At 39.6% G+C, this 25,050-nt stretch overlaps 2 protein-coding genes across 2 annotated transcripts; one reads left to right on the top strand and one right to left on the bottom strand.

The window, feature by feature from the left end:
* Window positions 1-424: 424 nt before the first annotated feature.
* LOC135933734 (sialidase-1-like) lies at window positions 425-9,120 on the bottom strand. Its single transcript, XM_065471875.1, has 7 exons — window positions 8,938-9,120; window positions 8,369-8,558; window positions 7,129-7,391; window positions 4,798-4,980; window positions 4,155-4,374; window positions 2,954-3,187; window positions 425-2,345 (listed from the first exon to the last, which is right to left on the bottom strand). The coding sequence occupies exons 1-6, from the start codon at window positions 9,019-9,021 to the stop codon at window positions 2,967-2,969; spliced, it is 1,161 nt and encodes a 386-aa protein (XP_065327947.1). The 5' UTR covers window positions 9,022-9,120; the 3' UTR covers window positions 425-2,345; window positions 2,954-2,966.
* Window positions 9,121-11,448: 2,328 nt separating this feature from the next.
* On the top strand, window positions 11,449-23,293 carry tmem268 (transmembrane protein 268). The gene is made up of 9 exons (XM_065471873.1): window positions 11,449-11,600; window positions 14,321-14,468; window positions 17,990-18,084; window positions 18,161-18,268; window positions 19,647-19,799; window positions 19,886-19,996; window positions 20,779-20,868; window positions 21,052-21,258; window positions 22,385-23,293. Exons 2-9 carry the CDS (start codon window positions 14,327-14,329, stop codon window positions 22,544-22,546), a joined length of 1,068 nt encoding a protein of 355 aa, XP_065327945.1. The 5' UTR covers window positions 11,449-11,600; window positions 14,321-14,326; the 3' UTR covers window positions 22,547-23,293.
* Window positions 23,294-25,050: the final 1,757 nt, after the last annotated feature.

The raw sequence follows: 25,050 nt of genomic DNA, 5'->3' as shown, positions 1-25,050 counted from the left end.
GAGATAATCATGAAATCGTGCACATACACACCACAGAACCACAGACCAAAAAATTCAAATCAGCTGCAGAAAACAATCCTTTACATTTAACTAGTGAAGCTGCAAACCTCAGCTCAGTGGGCACTAATGACCCACCTTCCACTCAATATGTGCTTTGCTGATTGTTAGCTGGATGTTTGATGATCCATGTATAGAAACGTGAGAGCTGGGGCTTTTAAAATAAATTGTTATTTAACACAATCAATTATACAAATGTTGACATCATTACACTTTTCACACTTTGTCCATTTGCATTCACACTTTGTTACTTGGCTGGAGGCTTTGTAAATGTGACTTTACTTACAGTTTACTTAGACAGAATACTGCAGTATTTAGGAGATATATGGGCTTCACGCGTGGACAGAAAGCCACATGAAGCAGCAGGTCAAACTGTTCTTTAGATTTTATTCAAAGAGTGTATGCATAAAGATTTAGATACATATAAAACATAAAGTTTATATATTCTGCATAATACAATGTCATATGGATGCATTTCCCTGTGTGGTTGGCCAATAAACAGCATATTTTAAGGGTTAAATTGTACATCTATGACTTTATTTCTGTGCTTGCAACGATCAGGCTCGTTTATTTATTCTATAAATAGTAGCCATCCTTAACCCAACTGGACATTTACAATAGATAACTAAAACAACAACATATTCTCCTTACATACAAAAACTGTTTTATTACGTCATTCACACACAAACGCACACAGGTAAATGTAAACCACTCAGATTAAAAACTCACTTTGCAAAAATGATGCTGAAAAATGTAGAAAGTAAAAAGAAGATTTTCTTTAAAATAATATTTAAAAAAATCCAACTTCACATGCACAACTTCATGAAACAGTTTATTTGTTGATTTGCTGTACAGCTGATTAGTGAAGATCCTCTGCAAAAATCCCCCTGTTTTCACATCCCAACTAAATCCCTGGATAAACAATAAAAACAGAAGTACGTTCCAAAATAAAAGTAATAAACATTTTACAATTTAAAACTGTGAAAAAAGGAAATTCTTTCCTACTTTAGAGCCATATTTATATCAAACAGGCACCCAGAGAAAAACATAAAGTGACATTTTTCCATCATAGAAACAGAAACAAGAACAATTTCATTACAAAGAAGAAAATCAGCTACAGCACATTTAATGTACCCGACTTGTAGTTTAAAGTGCTCTGAGTGGTCAGTAAGATCAGAAAAGTGTTGCATAAATGCAATTACAGTACACAAGGAAACTATTATTATTATTATTATTACAGCAGATCTAATGGACTCAACTGGACATTTAAAACCCACAGGTAAAAAAAAATGCAGCATTTTCTACAGAAATCTAAATATAGTTCCTTTGGTTACATTAAGCACCTTGTTTTTTTTCACACATTCGATCACATAGGTACCTGAATTTATTATTTTACATCAGTTTTCTAAAAGCAGAACTGATTTCAGTCAGCATGAATTTGAGGCATCTTGTATATTTAAGAAGTTCACTTATGTGACTACACCAGGGGTGTCAAACATAAGGCCTGGGGGCTAGAATCAGACTGGCACAGACTCCATCTGGCCCGCTGAGCAGCTTTGGAAAACGTGAAGGTGCGCATAAATTGTGGACTTTTAACTGCATTTTCACAACTTTTACTACTAGTAAAGACCTCCCCGATGGCCAATCAACTTTCTGTTTAAAAATTACATGACAGTCTGGCCAATGAGCAACCAGAACCTTTTCTATTATTTACATACTGTTGAAATTGGTCTTCTTCCTTTTCTTATATTAGGAGATCTCAGGAATTAAATGTGCAGTTAAAATTCTTTACAGCGACAGAAAAGGGGGTTTCACTGGTCAGGCCCACAATTTAAATGAGTTTGACGTCTCTATGCAGCTCTAGATTTTGGCCACACTGTGCACGCGTCGTGGCCTGGTTGAAGCCAGATGTCTATGACGGTGTCAGTTTTACCGTCATTTCAATGATATATCAGTAAGGTAGCTCAGAAAAGAAAGTAGTGGTAGTTTTTTCAGCATCTCTTGCTTCATCATTCCTGTGTGAGGTCAGGAGTCTGTCAGAATATTGTGGCTCTGCAGCTATTTACCAAAACACACATAAGAGTTGTGACATAAATCAGCTTTGGAAAATGTAAAGGATAGAAAAAAATAGAAAAAAGATTTTTAATCAAAAATAGCGTGACATTCATTGTGCAGATCCTTGTCTCTCCATTTTTTTGACATCATAAAATTAGTTTAAAAGTCTCTTTGCGTTCCTGAGAAATTTGATGGATTAAAAAACCCTCTTAGTTTTCTTGCAGTGTTTCAATCTGAGAAAGAAAACAGGTGTAAATATTATTAGACAGTTCACACTGTTCTGCATAAGACAACAAATGAACAGACATAAATCCGGCTTCTCATCCACAACTTTGTCTCTGCGTGTTGGGGTGATACAGTTTAAATGGATGCTTCTTCTTCCACCCGAAGCGTCTTGATTTTGATCATCGCAGCGTGCTGCCATGTATCAAGCGTAATTTTCTTTTCTTACTAATTTTTGCACAGTGCATCTTACATGAAAAGTCGCACGATCCTCCTCAGTTAACAGAAGAGAGCAGCATTTATGTTTATTTCGAGGGTTCTCCTGCAAACGCTGCCTGCTTACCTCTGTTCTTTGATTACATTTAAACACAGTAATTACAACAACAGGTCACAGGACATTTTAACATCAGCTGTTCCTCTTGTTCACACTGAACTTTAAATACTCAAAGTGCGCTCTCTGATTTCACTGGAATATTTTAAAAGGTTATATTTATTTTTGTGCAAATAGCCATGTACGTGCTTTTCTTATCTAAGTGCAAGGACACATTAGATGTACTTCATGAACTTTTGGATGTTTAAGTAAAGCATTTAATAATATTATCTGACCTTTTCTACCTACCTTCTCGTCTGCTTTAATGGCCACTATACAGGTGGATCTTGGCGAACGAGACGGTCTCGAAATACTGATTGTGGCCTTTCTCGTAGATAACAAAGATGTACTTGCGGTCATCTGCAGAACCGCTGTCCAGTGAAGTGATGCAGGAGTAGCCGCTCGGTCCCGACCATATCTGCATGGCTTTCTTCTCCCAAGATTTGCCGTTTGTCAGCGACCATTTCAAGGTTAGGTTCACTCCTGAGGGAGATTATGAGGTTATTTACTCGATCACCCAACTTTATAACATAAATCTTAAAGAGAGTTTTCAGTTTAATTTAAAAAAGCACGAAGGGAATCCTCGATCATCGTATATCAATCTCTCCACTTAGGGAGCATAAACCATCGTGAATCTATTTCGGCTGCTTTGGTGCAAATTAAAGTGACAACATGAGATGCAACGAGGAGACAAACTACCAAAAAAGGGAATACTTTTGCAAAGACCATTGCTCTCGCCTTATCCGTCCTTTCTGATTTTTCTGTAGTGTTGCTCTGTGTTAGTGTCCTTCTCACTATTGGTACTCTGGTTGCACAGATAGTTCAGTGACACATCCATATGTGCCACAAGAAGGTTTGCTGTGCCCCCCAGTACAGTCTCAAGAGTGTGGAGGAGATACCAGGAGACAGGGGAGGTTACATGAGGAGCTAGGCAGGGACGTAGAAGGGCATCACCCCAGCAGCAGAACCAGTCTCTGCTCCTTTGTGCAACTGCCAGAGCACTACAAAATGAGTCTACTGACATTCTTCAAGATTGTGCTCCATTAGTGTTTTTGAACAGTGTATGTTCACTGGAAGGGGACTTATCCTCATTATCCTCATTACAGGCTCCATATTTTGATTATTAAACTCTGGAAGAGATTTACTCATCAAAACAATCGTTCTTTATTTTTTGGGGGCCTTTGTGCAGCCCTTCAATTCATCTACTATTAGAAACAAGACATTTTACCTCCCTTTCTGTCCTTTGAGCTAACTTGAGCTAACTGCTCTCTTTGACATCATACAGAGACAAGAGTATAAAAAACTGTGTGAAAGCTGAACATTTCGTATGAGGAGAGATCAGTGTAACTATATCTTTACTTAAAATAAACAAAAGTACTGCGTACAAAACTAGAAACTGTGCTTCTACAGAATTAAAGTGCTTTGTTTACTAGAGTTTAGCGCTTCTCACTCTTTTCCTCGTTGCAGGGGTTGGTGAAGTAGATCACGCCCTCTTTTTGCAGAGTTCCGGCTGCCACTACAGGATCCACCAGTGCCTCGTCAAAGATCAGGCCCTCCAAAGGCAGGGTCAACCCTCCATCATAGCTGTGCACCACAATGCGACACTGACAGTGGTATTTGTTCTGGTTCCGCACGTTGATGGCAATGGTGCCGTCAGTCAACTCAATCGGCTGGAGAAGAAGAGACGGGAGAGAAAAGACTAAAACTGAAACGAGTAAAAAGAAGCTGTTAATGCTTGTGTGTGTCACTGCACAGACCTAGCTTTAATGATATCATATTTTATGAACTTCTCTTTTACTATGATGCCAGTTCATAGAATCTACAGAAGGAACTGAAACTGGCAAAGCAGGTAACTATGTGGAAGTTTAATCCAGTTTTATAGGAATGTGAAAATACTGCTTTGGTAAATGTGATTTCTCTTAAAGTCACACTGAAATCAATTTAAAACTTTACCTTTTTTATTCTTTATATGTTATTTTACATCATCATAGTGTTTACTTGTTTGTGCTGTGTGGTAGCTGTGTGTCTGTTGGATCATTGTCAAAAAAAGACATTTTTAATCCCAGTGACACATTTTCCTGGATACCTCTTACCTGGCACTCATCAGGGTTAAAGTCTTGTGCTTTCTTCTTCTGGTTGTAGGGGATACTTTTCAGCGCCGCACCGTTGTACCAGGTTTCCCCGTGGTCGTCGCTCAGGATGCAGAAAACACCGTCGCCCTCCAGCGTCCCGTGACCGCAAACCACCAACCTCCCCTTTGCGGGATTGAAGCGTTTCTGTAGTCCAAAGCAGACAAAACAGGAAGAAAGATGGTGATCAGAGTCAGCATCGTGACCTCTGTTATAATTCTTATCAGTGCATAGTATTACATCTGAGTAGATCACTAAACACCTAAAGGTTTTTATTTAAAAAGCAAACCTTTTGGGTTTACCGAGGCTTTAAACTGCAAAGTAATGACTGAATGAATCTGGGTTTTTTTGTTATGCATGTTGTTGTTTTTGTGCTCTCCTGCAACCTCAAGTATTGGTTCCTTGTTTAGGTTCTTGTTTCAGTTTTAAAGTCTTTTTTTATTATGCTTTAACTGTGAAAATTGTTTAAAGTCATCAAAATCTATTCCAAATCTATCTGCTTTAGAGATACAGGTCACTTACATTTTAAGTAGAGCAAAAAAGCAGTAAACCAAGAAGTAGATTTTTTTTATTCCCTCTGAATTGGAGCAATAAAAACACTCGAGTTCAAACTGGGCGCTGGTACAGCAGGTAAACCATATGCCATAAGGTTATTCCTGAGGCCCAGGTTTGAATTTTTCCCATAGCTTTCCTGGTTTCTTTCTTCTGTCCTTTCTAGAATAAAAACTAAAAAGCCACAAAATATATCTTAAAAAGTATAAACACCAAATATAGTTGGTTTTTTTTTACAATAACAGCAGTAACACCTGTTGATCACCTGCGAACTATTAAACCTTTACCAGAAATTTTTTTTTTTTTTAAAGAAAAAGTATCAGTTTGCATATATGAGTTTAAATTTGCATCATTCTTGTCATGGCTAACCGTGTGGGGAAATAAATGAGGTCCCAAGAGCAGGCACTCGCTGAGATACGAAGGAGGTTTATTGTAAAATAAAACACAAGGAGAGAATGGCAAAAAGGAACAAAAGATAATCTAAACTGGGAGGAATAAACTTTACACAGACGTAAAACTGAAAACACTCATATGAGACAGAGACCTTCAGAATAAAACAGGAAACTCACACATGCGAAGACACAAACCAAGAAACATGGACTTTACACAGAGGGAACACACGGGCAGAGAAAACTAAACACAGAACAGAGGGGGCACAGAGAAACATGAGGGGCAAGGGATCAAAACAGCGGAACCATAGAAATAAATCACAAATGAACTCGACATAATACAAAAATCTCAAAGAACTGAAAACGCTGGGTCAAAATGAACCAGAACCGTGACAATTCTTGCAACATCAGGCATTCTTGTGTAACTGATTCTGCATTTTCAGAAAAATCTCTCAATGACAATGTTGAGGTCTCAGAAACTGAGAATAGCTTGTATGGAATATGATACACGTGACATCACGAGTTCAGGCGTGCACATGGTCAGTGAGTTTCAGCTTGTGACGCCGAGGCTGAATACATGTCGGCACTTTTACATGGTGGATCATTTGACCTCAACAAGAAAAGACAAACAACGCGCCTGAGAGAGGCTGTGATATGGCATCAAAAGCAAAACCAGGCAGCTCAGTTTATAACACTAAGTTCATTTTAATGAACTGGTGCTCCATGAGGGATTTAAACCCTGTTGTGCCAAACTGTTGCACTTTCAGGTGCTATACTGACCATTTTCTGTCTGAGCTTGAAGCTATGAGGATCTCTGCTCTCACTTCTTTAATTTGGACAGAATGAAAAAAAGAGACAGGAATCGAGAACCAGCTCCAAACTCTTCTATCACTTAACCTCCAGGCTCATCATTTCCTTTTGTTAAAGCTAGCTGCTAAATTCACAGCAATGCAGCTTTTTGCACACATGAAAGTGTTTCTACACAGAGATAATAAAGCAGTGCAGGACAGCTCTCCTTCCACACAGAAAACTGATCAAGATCAACGATCTGATCCATCAGCAGATTCAATAAGGGCCTCGGTGCTTCTAATGCACAAAAAACACTCTTTTCACTGACAATAAAAGATTCATACTGCCAAACTAGTGCACTAAGTTTGCACACACGTGCAAAATTATGCATAATTACAGAGGTGGAAAGCCACGCAGTAAAATCTTACTTTATGACTTTCATGGGAATACTGACCTGTCAGGATTCACATGATCCAAATAAAAATGAATCCGGCTTAAAGGTCATTGAAATCATTTTACAGCTTGAGAAGTTCACTCACTTCAGTGTCACATGACTCTCTCTCACCTGGAGGCCGAGGCCCGGCCCGGGAATGAAATTCTTCACCCCGAGCGTAACTGAGAGGTTTCTGGGCGGGGTCCAGCTGAGGCCGTCATCCCGGCTCTCCACCATCATGATGCTGGGTGGGCTGCAGTGGTCGAGGTAGAAGCACACGTCGTAGATCAGAATCACTGAGCCCACTTCCTCGTCCACCACAACGGAGCCTAAGTTCAGGCCGTCCGGCTTCATCCCGTCATCGACGATGAAGCTGGTCGGGGACCAGGTGGCTCCTGGAAGACGATAAATTGTTCAATTTGACTTCGGAGTTGATGTTTTATGATTTAACTTTCTACTCACGGAACAGTTGTGTTATAACTCTGGATTTTTTTTTTGTCCATGTTTTCCACTAATTTTGTGCATTTTCTCCTTTTAAAACCAAGATTTCAGTTTTATGTTTGGGGCTCAATCACGAGAATTTATGCAATCAAGCTGTTGTATTGCTGTTTTTTTCTACAAACCAGGGCTAAAACTGTGACATGTGTGACATAATTTTGAAAATATTTGTAAAACCAAATATCTGCTGCAAAAACTGACTGATGCTAATGATAATGGCACATCTCTCTTAACTGAACTGGTCTCCACAGAGAGGGCAAACATCAGAGACAGGTGTGTGAGTCTCTGCATTGCGCTGCACCGTAATTGTTTTAATCGCACATGAGGTTAACACAGGGACAGTTTTCAGAGTTTTCAGGGGGATGGACAAATGGATCATGACTGTGCTGCTCTTCTACAAATCCTTCTTAACGTTTTAAGCTATCGTGTCTACAGACAGAGCAATGACGCTACCAAAAACACAACCTCTTGGGCAGAGGTAAAAAATAAATGCTGTCATGGCTCACGACAGGTATTAGCTGATTGCTTATTTCCAGTGTATTGTATTTGATACCTCTTTTATGTTAGTTTTTGAGACTTCTACATCATCAGCGTGATTTTTTCCCCCAGAAAAAAAACCTAAACAATTTGCACAAAAGTTACAGATGTAGCAAAAATGATGCAAAAGTGTTTTAACACCTTTATCTGTTTATTTATTTATTATTTTTTGCATTTGGCTTTGACATCTGCCTTTTTTTTTGCAGCGCTTCCCAGCGCTTCCACTTCCCAGTCTTGCTTAAAAGTGAAGTTTTGCACGTTTTGACCCTCTGTGTTGCTCTGACTTGTGATCGAATGCACGTATACAGGCTGTTAGTTTGACTCAGCTGAGTCTTGCCTTTGTCTGTGGAGCGCCGCATTGCAATGAACTTCGCTCCACGGTCAGCAGAAGAAGTCTTCCTGGCTTCTGCAAACGCCAGCAGGCTTCCTTTGGGGGTGAAGGTGAGCAGCGGGATCCTGTAGGTATTCACCTGGCCCTGGGATCCACTCACCCACAGGAGCTGCTCCTCAAACACCAGGGGGTCAATCTGAACAGCAGGGAGGAGGGCAGATAAAAGAGAGTCAGGGATGACTGAGAAGTATCTACAGGCAAAACCAGTTTGGCCAAGAGCATCTTCAGCATGCTTTAGGTGTCATGTAACACATGTGATCATGCTTCGAGTTCTGGAAATTATTTTTATTTTATTCAACAGCAACATTTACCTAAAAATAATTTATACCTTAGAAATCCCCAAATCATGGAAGTTCTAGAGAAAAAGAAACAAAAAGCCTAACATTTAACCTTTAATGAATCGGTTTCACTCTAACCAACCTTAGCTAACACGTCACCAGCTCCACCGCACACACTGCAGGGCTTCAGCATGCTGCTATAACCCGGTAATAAGCAGGTAATAACAGGTACTGTACCTGGGAAGGGTTGACGGTGAGGACACACGAAGACGCCAAAGCACAGACTAGTAACCACAGTGCAGAGAGCCGCCATGCTGCCATGTTTGACTTCCTCCTCGGATTTCTTCTTCTTCAGAACAGAAACACACAGCAAAGATCGCGCGAAAGCCTCTCCTCTTTTATCTTGCGTTACATCTTTAACCAACACATCTTCCCAATAAGTCATATGACAAAGACGGTCACATGACTAAAGCAAATCAAAATAAAAGAGGAAACTTTACTTGATTTCATTTTTAATCCTAACGACTGATTATAGAGTATCGTTATTTACATTACATAAGTAAATAATGCAGTTACTTTTATCATGTCTTTTTTTTTTTTAAAGGCAATACGTATTCAAGGTTGTATTGTGCATGTTGTACAGTTTTACACATCCTTGCACATCCTTCCTTAATAATTAAAGGAAAAGTTTCATAATTTATTATTTATTTTTCTGAGTTAAACTAATATTATAGATGTTTCACAGAGAAGCTTCTATACACCAATTATTCGTGTATATTTATATACTATACCTACGGTGGCTGGGAAGTGCAAATCACATGTACAACATCAACAACAAAATAACATTTCCGAAAGCACTTTTACATTAAAAAAAAAACAAATAAAAAAAACTGACAACAAACTAACATTTAGGAAAACACTTTAACAAGTCCGCAACAAATTAGCAAGTCCGCAACACATTAACAAGTGGCTCTTGACGGAAAGGGATTGTCTAAAATACCGGAAGTGACTCGCGATTAGGCTTACTCCATTATTTGTAGTACAGAAAAGTGATTTGTAGTCAGCTAAACGAGGGCTTTTCAGAGAAGTAGTGTTCAGTCAATGTTTGAAGAGATTTTACAAAAGAGTATGGGTGAGATAATGATGTTCAGATTTTTAAATGCCACGGGGATTTTCTTAAGAAAATATCCAGGCCTTAAAACTGTCACGGTCCACACTCCAGCCCAGCAGGTGGCGGTAACGCGCCTTTAAATTAGCGGCAGAAGAAGAAGCAGCTAAACACGGGATTTCAACAAACGGACTTGTTGCGGACTTGCTAATTTGTTAAGTGTTTTCTTAAATGTTATTTTGTTGTCATTTTTTTGTTTTTGTTTTTTTATGTAAAAGTGTTTTCGGAAATTTTATTTTGTTGTTGATGTTGTAAATGTGATTTGCACTTCCCAGCCACCGTTTTATACAGTATTAAACATGTTTTTGTTTGTTTGTTTGTTTGTTTGTTTGTTTGTTTGTTTTTATTTTTGGAATAAATGTCATTGGTGTGTAAATTTTGAGCATGTAATTCTAATTTTCTTAAATTTCAGACGTCCATTCAAAAGATAAGAACATGGAAAAGGTTTCATGCACTTACCACTTTTATCCACATGGGGGCAGAAACAGCACGGGCGCCTGTCATGCACACACACACACACACACACACACACACACACACACACACACACACACACACACACACACACACACGACCAAAAAACAAAACAAAAGCAAAGTTAGAACAGAAAATGGTTTTTGTGCTATTTACTGAAGCTCCCAATCTCAAATCAGTTTCACTGTGACATTTACAGTAAAAAAAGTTTAAACTTTAAACCTTTACAGTGAGGAAGGACTCTTATTGGTGCAATATAACCTTTTCTTGAAAAGATACAAAACATTTTCAAAAACTGTGTGTGCCTAGAGGTGTTTTTCAGTAGGAGGGAAGGAGGGAAATCCGGTGGTTAAGATATAAATCAGTAAACTAGCATACCCACTTAAGTGTCAGTGCACATTATACGTCTCTCTTTATATTCTATCATATTCTGCAGCAGAGCAGCTGCTGATTGCACTTTTAATTATTAAAACTGCCAAAAACATGAATGCCATGACACTTCTGTGTGGATGTGGAAGGTGCTGTTTGTCTTTTAAGGGAGCTGGTGCCACATGTAAAGGTAAAATGTGAAAAAATTACTAATACACAGGGTGCTGTGGCTGTAGATGTCTGATTTATTGTCTAAATTTTTTATTTCTTTTTGGACTGTGTTAAGATCTGACCTTTCTCTGGGGATATTATATTTAGATCTTCACATTCGTGTGAATCCATATTGACCCGCAGTGGCGTCCTTGGACCTTATGAGTTAATGTGTAAAAGTCGTTCTGAAGATGTAGCTTCTTGCAAGAGAAAACTAACCTTAAATAGTCATAAAACTGGATAAAACTTTGTGTTATTCTGTGTCACAAATATATATATATATATATATATATATATATATATATATATATATATATATATATATATATATATATCAAAATGAAGCCAGTTTTTCTCAACAGGTCCCTGCATGAAGGCCATGAGCCTATTTCTAGTGCTGACATGTTGAGCTGAACACCACACAAACCACATTCCTGCAGTCATGAGTTTGTGCTGAGCTTAGTCACGAGAGAGAGAAACAGAGCGAGAGAGAGAAAGCGAGAGAGAGAGAGGCTGAGACACATTCGTGTGTGATAGAGGCATACGCTTCAATTCTGTGTGTGTCTGTAGGACCATCATGTGGTAATTCTCTCGATTAACAAGAGTTATGGTAGGAAGGACAAAGGGAATACAAAGATGACAGCTTTGGTGAACAGATGGAGTTTCATCTGAAGTTCAGGTAGGACATGTTTAGTCTTGATTTGGAGCTCTCACGTGTACAGGTGTCAGGGGAAACAAAACAACTTACAGATGAACTTTTGCGCACAAAGAAATGCGTAGGAGCAAAAATATTCAACCATTGTCATCGTCGAGGCTTCAGTTTAACTTCAGGGATACACAGTTTAGTTTACGAGCAGGCAAAAAGGATGTGCAGTTTGCAACACCGGACATGAAAAAATGATGCATTGTAAAGATAACAGCTGGGTGTTTACTGATAAAGCCCTCTGAGTGGTAAAAATATGCAGTGAGTGCAAAGATACAGCCTGCCTGCACATGTGTAAAGTGTGTAGTTCTTTTTCTTCCCCATCCTCATCTGCAGGTGCAGTGTAAGCAGGCAGTGATAAACTGTCTCCATGCCAGCTAGACCTTATTAACAATCAAGGAAGTGAAAATGAAAGTAAATAAAGTCAGAATGAGAGCAGTGAGGAAGAGGAGGTTAGACACTGACAGTTTAAATGTCACACTTAACTGCAAAACTTTGTTTCCAGTGACAGGCAGAGAGAGCTGGTTAAAAAACATTTACGTTCATTTTTTTTTTTTTATTTGACGCTCAGTTTCGGTGCTGGAGAGGGTTCTGGTTCAGGTGTAGTGTCCACAAGAAACCTGTGTCTCCTCTTCTTTTATGAGGCAGCTTCTCTGCTATGGCATTTTTGCACGTTTGTGTGCAACGACAATACTGGTAAAACTCCAAAATAATCACAAAAATGTAATTTGTCAACAGTTCAGCCCATTTGTTCTGCCTCTGTAAGCAGATATTGTATCAGTATTGCACAGCAGTCACGGCCCACAGCCCCGAAAGCAGAAGTCAAAGTTTCCTGCAAGGTTGCAGACTTCTCACAGTTAACCGTAAATGTGTTTATTAGCGATAAAGGCCTCTTTAAGGGTTTTTTTTGTCCCCGTTATCAGCTGTGGTTTCTTTAACATATTTAGCTTTTAGCTTTAGCTTTTTAAATTACTGGTCTCGACTCTGGGTTTAGTTTCTTTTAGTTTACTTACAGAATACTGCAGTTTAGGGGAAACATGAGCTATACATGTGCACCTAAAGCTCTTATAGAGTTTATTCAAGTGGTGCAAAGATGTAGGGATCCATGGACTGCTGAAATGAACATGAAATGGAATGAGAACCTTACCTTATAGGCTACATAGTCACCCTATAAAGGCCTCAGCCTCCTGTCAGATCAGCAAGTAACACCTTACTAGTGCTTAGCTGGGCTCACTTTTTATCTTCAGCGCTGCCATTCTGAGTTCTGCGAAATGGTCCATTATCCAACCATTAAGTGATGGGTACACTGTGACTGTTAAAAGGATGGACATGGTCAGCAACAATAGTCTGGTAGGCTGTGGTGTTTAAACTGTGCTCACTTAGTACTAAGGGGCAAAGTGTGTAAAAAGAAATGACACATCCACCATGCATCCTTGATGCGAGATTGGATGGAGCCACGCTTTTTATGCCAAATTTAGATCCTACTGTCTGTATGTGGCAGCAAAAATCGAGATTCATCAGACCAGGAAACATTTTCCAGTCTTTTTACATCCAATGCTGGGAAACCTGTGAACAATGTAGCCTCGGTTTCCTGTTCTTAGCTGACAGGACAAGTATTCTGCTGCTGTAGTCCATCTGCTTCAAGGTTTGACGTGTTACATTTTCAAATGCTCTTCTGCTTACCTGTTATACCCACTGGTGATTTGAGTTACTGTTGCCATTCTCGTCTGACCTTTGACATCAACAAGGCATTTTCACCACCAGAAGTACTGCTCACTGGATTTTTTTCTATTTTTCAGGCATATAGAGACTAATATACATGCTTTTCTCTGTGTTGGAGGACTATGTGCTGCATTTGTAACATTTGACTGATGTAACTGATCATCAAGGTGATGTAAGATGGTAAATGGCCTGTATTTGTAAAGTGCTTTACTAGTCCCTATGGACCCCAAAGCGCTTTACACATTCAGTCATCCACCCATTCACACACACATTCACACACTGGTGATGGCAAGCTACATTGTAGTCACAGCCACCCTGGGGCGCACTGACAGAGGCGAGGCTGCTGGACACTGGCGCCACCGGGCCCTCTGACCACCACCAGTGGTGGAGTAAAAAAGTTCAAACATGCATCTAATATACAACATGCATAAAACCATGCATGTTGTATATATATGATATTTATGTAAAACAGTACAGCTACACTTTTTTCAGGTGCTTGTCAAGTTACTTCTAGTATGTAATCAATGCAAAAGTGATTTTAACTTTTCCAGTAATTTCTCTCTAATTTATTGAAAAGCCACAGAGCAGCTTTCATGCCCATGACTCAGCTCTCTGCGCAGTTCAGTACTGATAGTCGCTAAATATTTTACTTCCCTTGGTTTTGTGTGTACCATCTTGAAGTTCCCCTTTGTTGGGAATCATACACTAGAAAAAGAATAAGTGAATGCATTCCTCTTTACTTTATCTCTTATCATGACGTGCTTCCTCACAAATGTGTTCTCCAGGCTTACCAAACAGTTTCCCAATGCTATTCATACTGGCAGTGACAACCTCTTACACACAAATGATTTTCTTTGTGACTGTCTTCTTGTGATTCTTGCAAAATCGTGCATGACTCTGCCATCACATGAGCCAGAGGAACTTTTAAGCTTAACAGTTTAGATTTTTTTTAATTTAATTCTTTTGTTCTTAAGGAAACAATGACCCCCGAGATGATGGAGGACAGCAACGGAGTTTGCCACATAGTGGAGGAGAGGGAGGGGGACGTTCAAATTCAGTACTCCAGACCTCATGCGCGGGACAGCGTCAACAGCATCAACAGCAGACCTGACTGGTCGAACGGTAACTGCATTTTTTATTGTATGTATTTGGTAAACAGCTCTTCATTCATCCTTAGTTCAGTTTTTGTGCATCAAAGATCAGCTGCTGATGGTAGATGAATTTATGGCATATAGCTTTTTATGCTGATTTACTGGCAGTATTGTTTTGCAAGTTGACATTTGTAGCTTGTTAACTAAATGAATTGCCTTTTTACTGCGTCTGTTTGAAGGAACAAGGCTTCTGGTCTCAGTATGAATCAGGATGTTTAGCTGTTAGATGTAAAACAGGAAGTAGGATATATAAATAACAAAATCTTTGTGCCTAACCCTGGCCAAAATGTAGCCTACTAAGGCCCATGGCAGCTGTAGAGAAATAATTGAATCAATTCATTTGGATTACTTTGATGTTTCTGCTTCTTTTTGCTGATACAAAACAGTCATGAGAGCATTCTTAACAGTGTAGGAAACCCTTCATCCTCTGCAGCTTATGTTACCTGTGGTGCAATTTTATTTTCTATTTATTCGCTTCCCGAACCTCTCTTTTCATTCCTACGCCTGGGACAAGCAGATATACCTTCTAATGAGACCTAAAAGCCGAGCTGCTCTTTTAAACCACCTCAGTGAGGTTAAATGTTGGCCGTCACAGCAGTTTCTGAAACAAAGTACCACAAATGCTATTGTTCAATCCCACAAACTGAGAGCTTCTCTTGGTCATTTGAAAGCTGCCAGAAACATGAGTGTTCACTTCAATTCAGGCCTTATGTTTGAGTCTCACGTTAAAAAAAGTTCTCCTGGTTAGAACCATCTATAGAATTAAAGCTACACTTTCACACTCAGATCTGCAGAAAGTTGTCTATGTACTTTTTAAACCTGGATTATTGCACTTTCCTGCTGACTGGCAGGTGCTTGGCATCTTACTGGATACTTCAGACAGCATCACATCACCCCCATCCTGGCTTCTCTCTGTCGACAAACTGATTTAAGAGTTTACTGATCAATTCTTAAAGCTTGTTTGGGTCTGCCTCCGAGCGAGGCAGCAGAATAATTGACCTCGTATGAGCCTGCTCAAGGCTTCAGGTGGGGCTTTTTTGGTGGTTCAAAAGGTGAAACTGAAATCTAGAGACAACCCTCAGCTGTGACATGACCTCTCTGAGGAGACCAGCCTTCAGAATTGACAGCTTTTTTTAAATAGCTTCTAAAAATTCATTTCTATAGATTTGCTTAGATGTGATGCCTTTTATCATCCTTTAGCTGTCTCCCTAACTGCCTGCCTCCAGTCTCTTTGAAATATGTTAATATTTTTTATTCTTTTTGTGTGTGTTTGTGTGACCTTAATCTTTGGAATTCATTTTAGTAGATTAGATTTCCAGTTCTGTCAAAGCACTGGATTATTATCAAAGCTGTGTGTTTTCTACCAACTGATCTGTTGAATTGGTTGTAAATAACATGAACAAGCTGATAAAGCATATTTAATAAAAGCCAAATTGGGTAATTCATCTCGCATACTATATGGAGAAAAGTATTGGGTTTGAATTCAGGTGTTTTCAGTCCCGTTGCCACAGGTGAATAAGCACCAAACATGCAGTCTGCCTTTAAAAGCATTTGAGAAAGAATGGGTCATTGACTAAATCAGAGCGTGGTGCTGTAATAGGACGCCACCCCTGCAACAACTCAGTTACTGAAATTTCCTCCCTCTTAGATATTCCACATTCATCTGTAATTTGTGATATGTGATGTGATAAGAAGTGGAAGCTTTTAGAGATCACAGCAACTCAGGCATAAAAAGTTACAGAGCTCGGTCGCTGCTGAAGTGGACAGTGTGGAAAAGCAGCCAACTCTGTGTTGGCTCAATGACTGCAGAGCTACAAGCCTCTGCTAGCATTAGCATCAGCACAAAGACCGGGTGCTGGGAGCTTCATAGCACAGGTTTCCATGGTCCAGAAGCACCTGTAGATGTAATGTGTAGGCAGTTTTACCCACATAGTGCTTCAGTCAGACCTACACTACCTTCCACTATGATTACAGTGCCTGTTTCAGTTCAGAGAAAATATTAATGCAACAGTTGTGTAAAGGTTGAAAAAGCGAGTTAAAATCTCGTTCTTACTCAAAGACTGCTTGTGTCAATCTAAACAATAATTCAAGAACTCTCTGGATGGATTGTTTGCAAGTTGTTTCTGACTCCGGCCTGTTTCAGTCTGTGTTCCACACGCGTGTGTTTGGATGTCTTAATACATTTTTAAGCTTTTTAGCACTAAAACATAAATCACGGTACCACACTGAGTGCCCTTGTGCAGGCTTTTTAAATACAGAGTGAAGGATTTTGGGTATGCAACCCATGCTTACATGCAGTCCAAGAATTCAACAGCCCAATAGCAATAACATTATTTGTAGGTGCAGTGCTGATTGGTTATAAAGTGGGCTTGAAAAGGAAAAAAACTGCATCGGAGATTTTAAAAAGCAGCACAGATCTGACTGCAGTGGGCAGTTTTCATTGTTTTTAGCACTGAGTTTCACTTCACTAGAAGTTCTTTTGACTGCACGACTTCTGTAGACTCCTCAGAAGCTAAAGATCCAAAAACAGCACAAACCAGAGTAGCCCACAGGCAAACTGACACTGCCCCCATGTGACAGTACACAGCGACACACACAACCATGCAGGTTCTTTCAGTGCAATAGCAGTGATCATCATCCTTCAACCTAACGTCATTCCTTATTTTTCCCCTCACTGTCCACGCCCCATCTGGAGTGGCTCCACACCCAAAGAGACTTTTGAAGCAGTATGTGGTAGGCATTATGATCCCAAAATAGTTTTCACACAGACACCTTGATGACATGTCATTATTTTATTTTCTTCTATTCTTGGTTTCCTGTGACAAGTGATTGAGTCACACATGCCACATTTTAAACCAACACAATCAGCCAGCGCATTCTTACAGCTAACAGAGACGTTCTTTGAAAAGAGGACAAAAAAACCCCCAAAAACCTGGATTATGCTCTCGTAGAACTGCTTCCGCAGTCGCCTATTCAAACCTGAAGTGTGAAATTCCTCCTGCGCCTTATAATGAACCACATACCAGTGCTGGGACTGTTGTGCCAGGAATGCTTCAGGCCTGCACGCTTTACCAGAAACACATAAAGGCAATTTTCACCTCTGAGCACAGTTTCCTCATCTCATTTCCTTGTAAGTTACACAGTGTTAGATTTTATTTATGTTTTGTAAAGGCCTCGGATTAAAAAGTCTGCTCTAAATCTGTGGTGCATATTTTAACCCCACAGCTCATCCTGCGGCTACTTTTCTTAAAGTTGTTTGTGATGACTAACATACCAGAGGTGGAGTGAGGTTTTAATGACCTACATTAAAAAAGGTCCACTATTGAAATCAGTTGATCTTTACGATTACTTTTTAGTCTTCCTTATTCTCATTGCACGCACACTGTCAAGGTGTTGGTCTGTAATGTTTTTTGGTTTATGTATTGGAATCAAATAAAATGAATCAATCAATCGATTCAAAGGTTTTGTTTCCATACTCTGTCTCTCTCTCAGGTCAGTGTGTAGCGTCAGTGCCGAGCTGCTCGATGCTGTACCCCAGCTTTGATCTGCCTCGGTGCCGTGCCAAACTGGAGAAGGAAGGCTTCCAGGTTAACACGCGCACACACCGAACAGCAGCACGTTAGAGATCTTTACCAAATTAATTTGTTTGTTTCACGATTTTAGATTCCATGTGAAGACATGGAGACTCCACTGAAAACAGCTCTGGACGTCCCCTCGGTCAGGAGATACATGGTTTTCAACTCGGCTCAGTTTCATTTTATAATGGCGCCGGTATGATGATCTTTCTGTTCTCCATTATCACTTCCTGTGTTTATTTTGTTTGTTTTCAATATTTTTCTTTCGGTTTTCATTCTTTCTTTGAAATGTTTTTCTTGTGTTGTGAAATGTTTTTCTTGTGCGGGCTGTTTCTGACAGTCAGAGTGAAAAGAGAAGAGAGAGCGAAAGAGACAAAGATCTCCATCAATCAGTTTGAGTAACTTACAGAAATTCTGCACTTTCATCAAACCTCCTAGATAGGAAGTTTTCACAGGCTCATTGTTCAGAGGAATTCCCCTTAAAGGCTGCTACAACATCTTACAAAGAAATGTGGAAAAGTTACACAGATTTCAGGTTTTATAGACAGTGTAAGTACTCTCAAACAATCCTGAAAAAAACAAAACAACAATATTTATATATTTTTTCAGGTGAAACTTAAATTGTTTAACTAAATGATTTACTGATTTTATTGTATTTATCTATGCACTGTGACTATAATATCCATTAAAAGTATCATTTAAACTTTACCACGCTTACTTTAGTTCTAGCATACAAGTCAATTGACTTTACACTAGTTCAGTATTAAAAAGCATTGTTCTTTATTAAATATTCAATACAAATAAATCTTTTTGTTTAGATCCAACTTTGCAAACCAAAGCTGTGCTTAGAAGAGGCCGTCTCCCAGCTACCCTTCCAACCAAACTATACTTGTTCAGTCTTTTTCTGTAACATTTAGACTTTTAGATGATTTCTTTTTTTTTTTTTTTTTTTTGCAATTTCTCTGGCCATTGCATGTTTGAATTTGCTGGGTCATTAGTTTTTCACAGGACTGCACGGAGTTGTGTGAAACTGTTAATGTGTAGTTTAGGTGACATATGGCAGAGAAAACAGGAAGTCCTTTCATTTGAGAGTCATGAATGGAGTAATTGCCATGATTTTCAGTGTTTTTGCTCTGGCTGTAAGTATTTAGTGAAAAACTGTAGTTACAAATTCTTTTATGTTTATCTAGTAATTAATAAACAGACTAATAAGTTTGGAATTCCAATCAAAACAAGCATAATTAACACATCTCTGTGGGTTCTGGGTAAATTTGAGGTTTTTCATAAGAAAACCTTTATTAATAACTCTGAACAAACATCAACAACAGCAGTAAAAATCACCCTTTTAATGTTCCATTAGCAATCACACAGAGGCAGAGTGAAATCCAGCTAGACTTTAATCCGAGCAGAGCTCATGCTCAGCGAAGATGCAAAAGCATCAACGTTCTTATTCGCTTAGTTTCACTCAGTATTTTCACAAGTGGGTCCGCCCTACAGTTTTGAGGACCAGAATATTTAATGGTTTAGCTTCACAGCTGACACTCCTAAAGCCTCCTCCCCTCTGCTTCCACCAGGTGCTGTATGTGGTGTTGTGGTGTGCCGTGTTTTCCACCCTCCACCTCTACATCACCGTTAGCGACTACTGGGTCCTCTGTCTCTCTGTCAGCCTGATCTCCATCGTCCTCACCACTGCCGTCATCCTCATCCTTCACTGCAGTAACAAGCAGGTAAGTCAGCTGTCACGACGTGCCAGTGAAGCCAGTTTTGACACAAGTCGGACCCTGAACTGATTCTCAAACCATTTCTGTGTCAGATCAACGTGAATTTAGATATTCGGTTGGTCCAGGTCAACGAGATGCTGGTGAGACACAAGCTGCTGGTGGGCGTGGCTGACTGGGTGCGAAACTGCACCGGAAACATGAAGGTTAGTTTGATAACATCAGTTCAAACTGGCAGAGTATGAAGCTGAGTATGGGCTGTTTCATACAGTTCAGACTACCAACTTCCACTTCATTCATTTTCCCCTTTTTTTTTACAACCTGCCAAAGATAAATACACAAATATAGAGATGACTGACGATTCAGCACCAATGACAGCGAACAGTCAGACAGAAGGGAAACGGCCAATGAGAGGAAGTAAAACCTTTAATTGACCTCAGTGGAAAACATCGTGATGTGGAGGAAAAGTGTGCAGAATAACGATAAAGGTTTAGGAAAAGAGAAGCACACAGACTAGTCTCCTTAACAACATCATGCTGTCCAAGAATAAAAAAGACAAAAACAGTTTTCATATCTTTATTTCCTGACTGCCAAAACTAGAAAAAAACAATTTAAGGACTTATCACCTATTGAATCATATTTAATAAATGAGTTTTTGATCGCCCACACCTGAAAAGCCTAAGAAAATGTCAGATGTCGCATGTCGGATATAGCAAATATGATACAAATTAAAACTCAAGAGTATGAGTCATTCAAAACTCCAACACCAACTAATCCAACAGCAAAGGCAGTGATGCAAGATTGCTTTTAAGGTAAATATAAAATAAATCCTGAAGTGCTCACAGGAGTAATAATATAGCATGTTGTGGTGCAGGGCATCTTCCATGCTTTAAACAGATCTATTAAAATGAAATAATTTGGTGATTAATAGGCATCAGTGGTCCACTGAAGCTCAAGTCTGCTGTCCCCTCTCTGTGTCTCTCTGTAGCTGTACTTCGTGTATTGGGACATGTCCCCCTGTTTGAGGGCGCTGACTGAAACTTTAGAGGAGCTCAGCTTTGCGACGACTGACACTCAGGTGAGAGAGTCGAGTACATCTGTCACCCGGTTTGTTCTGCTGCTGCTGCTGCATCGATTTTTCTGGAGCTCCGCTGTTTGCCCTCCTTCCAGATCGATAGAAATATAACTCCAGGTTGCCGCAGGGAACAAACGCAGACATTTGGTCTTTAAAATGATAAAATCAATGTCTAACTCCCATCAGAAAAAACTGAAGAGCAAGATGTCTCACTTCGTCCTGGTGACCAAAGTGTCGGCCGGAGACTCAGATGCGGAGGAGCAGGACTCCGATGAGCAGACGCCTCTGCTGGGGAATGGCAGCGCAGCCAGCGGCCGATCATCCAACCAGCAGAAGGACGCCACAGCCACCAAAAACTACAGCCTCGTCCCCAATGCAGCTTTACCTTCTCAGGTGAGAGACATGATGGTCTGGGCCATAGTAGACCCACGCTAGCCATATCAGCAACAGATCTATCACATCTGGCTGATCACAGATGTGTGCAGCTTCACGGGGCACTAAAATCAGAGCTGTTACCAAACCTCACAAGCTCATTTTATATCGTGGGTCACATTCAGCTCACTTTGATCTTAAGTGGGCCGGACCAGTGAAAAAGCTCTTTCTCTCAGTGCAAAGAAGTTTAACTACACATGTAATCCCTCAGATATCAAAGAAGTGTGGTTTCTACAGGACGTGTCAGTTTTTCTCTTTGACAAAGACATGCTGCTTTTGAAATCTGTCAGCACGACTACTTGGGCTTAAATTCTAAGAAATGAATGCGTAAAACAGCTCAGTAGTGGCTCATTACCCAAACTGTGTTTTTCCCCCCTCTGGTTCTTTCTTGGTTCTTGCCAGATTCTAAAAATAGGTAGAGCCTCAGCTGAACAATACACAATATACTGTATTACACCATGTCATTATTTATTCAGCGGAAACTAAGGCAAAAGCAGTGAGTGAAAAACTGAGTATGTGCCATGATTCAGTAGCTTGTACAGCCATCTCCACCACAAGTGCAGCTAGCCAATTGGATGTGGGTTGAGCACCTCCTTCTTATATCAAATAGTCACTGAAAAATGTGCCACCCAAAAGAAGAGGAGGGCAAAAACGTTTATTTAGATTTGTTTTTAAAGTTGTTTTTTTCATGTAAAGGTTTAGGAAATATTAGTGTTTGTGCCTTACATTCTTTGCCCCACTTACCCACCACCTCAAAGATTTTTACCGCCAGCCACCACAGGTGCTCAGACTCGCTGATGATCAGTCAGTCGAGTGCATTTGAGCAGCAGTGCCCGTCTGCTGATTACTGTTGCACTAGAGATTGCACTAGTATTTTCAGTTAATGAGTATCTGATCGTTTTTATGGCTATGTTTATATGACTGAGACCTTAATAAGCCCCTTGTTTCAAAGTGTAGCCTGCAGAAAAGGCTTAACTAATCATTTCAAAGCACATTTAAGATTGCATTTTGATAGTTTCAATCCCACCTCACATTTTCTCTCAAACACATCTGATATCTGCTTATGTCCTTGTTTTTATCCTTGCAGGCTAAAGCCTACCAGCTCCTCATGACCTACAGTGCGGCTTATGTGAAGCTCCTCGTGTCTGAGAGGCTCTCAGGATCGTCACACCACAGAGGTCAGAGGAGCCACTGCACCACGGCCCCCATCTGCCTCTGTCAGTACATCAAAACGAAGATCCTTCAATAACAACCAAAAGCAAACCAGAAACACAGAGAGCTGCTGGAAACTACACAAACTGACATATGGGAGCATTTTTCTCAGGAGGCATTATGGATTAAGAACATTTTGATTCCCAGAAGGATTCGTTTGGAGCCTCAAATTCTTCATTTCCTTAGTTTTAAGGTTATCGCTCTCTTGCTGTATGTCAGCTGCTGTTTTCTTGCCCGCTCTGTTTGCACCAGCTGGATGTTTACTCATTTGCACGTTGCCAAACGCTGTCACTGCAGAGCACAGGTCCGTCCAGCTGCTGTAAAACAATGTTTGTCCTCCCGTGTGCATGGCAGTCAGCCGTGGCCACTGCTTACTACTGTTTAAATTATTTGTACATATATTAAATACAGGTTATTATGACTTGACACACAGTATATGTATATATGGGTTTTTCTCAAGTAGAGTTTTGAGGCACTTGTGCTATTTCCATATTATGTTACTGCTCTGTCTCACTACATTACTCCAACCCTAGGCAATCACACTTTGTAATTTTAGTAATTGTTAAATTGTTCTTGCAAGTCCAGGCAATCACATATTCCACACGTATTAAAACCTATCCATACTTTTATCAAAAAGGCTCATTTTGCCGTTTTTTATTATTTTATTTTTTTAAGAGTTTTGCGGGATTGAGTTTTGCATCTTTGATAGCTTAGACCTTAGAGGGTTAATATTTATATTGTGATACAAAAAACCCAGTTTTGAATAAAAACACAGAAACAATCACTGGTATGTTGCATGTTTTTTTTTTTTGGTTTTTTTAGGTGTTTTCTGGTAATTCACTGCAGAAAAACTTGAAAAAGTGCATTTGGGGTAAATTTAAGGGTCATAAAACAAGCGGGATCGATGGCTGCCTGTGACAGGTGTCCTTCTGACTGATGAGCAGTAAATGAAAATGATCAAGCAATATGTACATATGTTTGCCTTTAAAATGCATTCAAGCGCAGTATTCGATTGAATAAACTTATTGTGTCGTTGTAGACAAGGAGACTAAGCCTGTCGAGTGATTTGCAGACAAAGACACAATGTGTGAAGGGAAAGTGATGTCAGTGTGTAATGAGCTTTGTTTTTTTCATCCTGGCAAAAAATGTTGTTTTGTGCTTCTATACCTGCGGTTTCACTTCCCAGAATCCATCCTGAAATATTTCCAGACGTCGCCCATCAGTCCTGATGTTGGGGCCGAGATGACAGCCCAGCGAGGGAGCAGCAAGATGTAACAAACACAAACAGCAAGACAGCCAGCGTGGCCGACACGGGGGGGAAGCTGGGACCGTGTGATAGAGGAGAGAGGCGTGCAGCGTGAGGCCAAGTTAAACGATCTCAGAGACACCGGCTCTCCTCAGGAGGCTAAACGACCATCTGTGATCCTGCACACACGGGCTGGCTCGACTCCCACCTTTTCCCTCCAACCTCTTTTCTGTTGGACAGAGACCTCGCACCATTTAAAGAGGCAATACCACAGATTTTAATGATTACTATATGCAAAAAAGCATTATAGAAGAGGTTTCTCTGTACAGTTAAACTCAGCATTGTTTCGCTGTGCACACCAAAAGTTATAATAGGGAGACTTTCAGAGTTTTACATCAGCTGTGAACAAAGAGAAGAATTTAGGAGTAAACAAGCCACTTATTTCTCTCAGGAGAGGTGAAGTAAAACTAGAACTGAAAAAGGATGATTGTCTCAAAAGTTTCATATGTATGAAAAAAGAAAAACATTTAAGGAAACTTCAACAAATGCAAAGTGACAAACCTGTAATAAAAGATCACTAAAAGAAATAAAGTATACCAAACTTTGGGTAATAAATTGCACAAAAATGCTAGCTCTAACAAAAATGATACTAATTAAAACTCATATATGAAAACTGATATTTAATTCCTTATTTTAAATTCATGAGAGACTTTAATAAACCCTCCAAGGCTTTCAGGCTTTACATGAATAATTTTCATAAAATGTGAAATCAGTGCAAGATTCTCAGAATAGATTAATCGCATGGAGGGAAGATGTAAGGTCTGGAATTAGAATAGCCTGTGCTGAGGTCAATAAACAAACAATAAATACACATTTTTAAACTGGTGCAATATCAATACCTATGCACACAATTAATTATAGTAGTGTTATTAAAGAAAACAAACGGACCAGTGAACAAATAAAAAGGCATGAAAACTACCACCGGAAAAAAATTACCTGTTTTCTAAAATGTAGGTAAGAAATCTTCAAATGGGGACTATTTATGGACTTTATGTGAGGGGGGCCTGACAGACATATGTACATAAAAGCAGTTCATGAACACAGAAACTGACGGGAAAGAAAGCACAAGTCTGGGAAGGAAGGTTTTTTATTTTCTTTGTTTCTTTTTTTATGTTGCTCATTGTTTATTGGCCTCATTATCACTATGGGATATTAGTAATTGTTAAACTGTATTCCAGTTGCATGTTCTTGTATTGAAATGGGAAAAATCCAATAAAATTTTTAGTAAAATTAAC

This window comes from Pelmatolapia mariae, linkage group LG22 (assembly GCF_036321145.2).
Source record: "Pelmatolapia mariae isolate MD_Pm_ZW linkage group LG22, Pm_UMD_F_2, whole genome shotgun sequence".
Classification (NCBI taxonomy): domain Eukaryota; kingdom Metazoa; phylum Chordata; class Actinopteri; order Cichliformes; family Cichlidae; genus Pelmatolapia; species Pelmatolapia mariae.
This window is presented reverse-complemented; position numbering and strand designations above follow the sequence as displayed.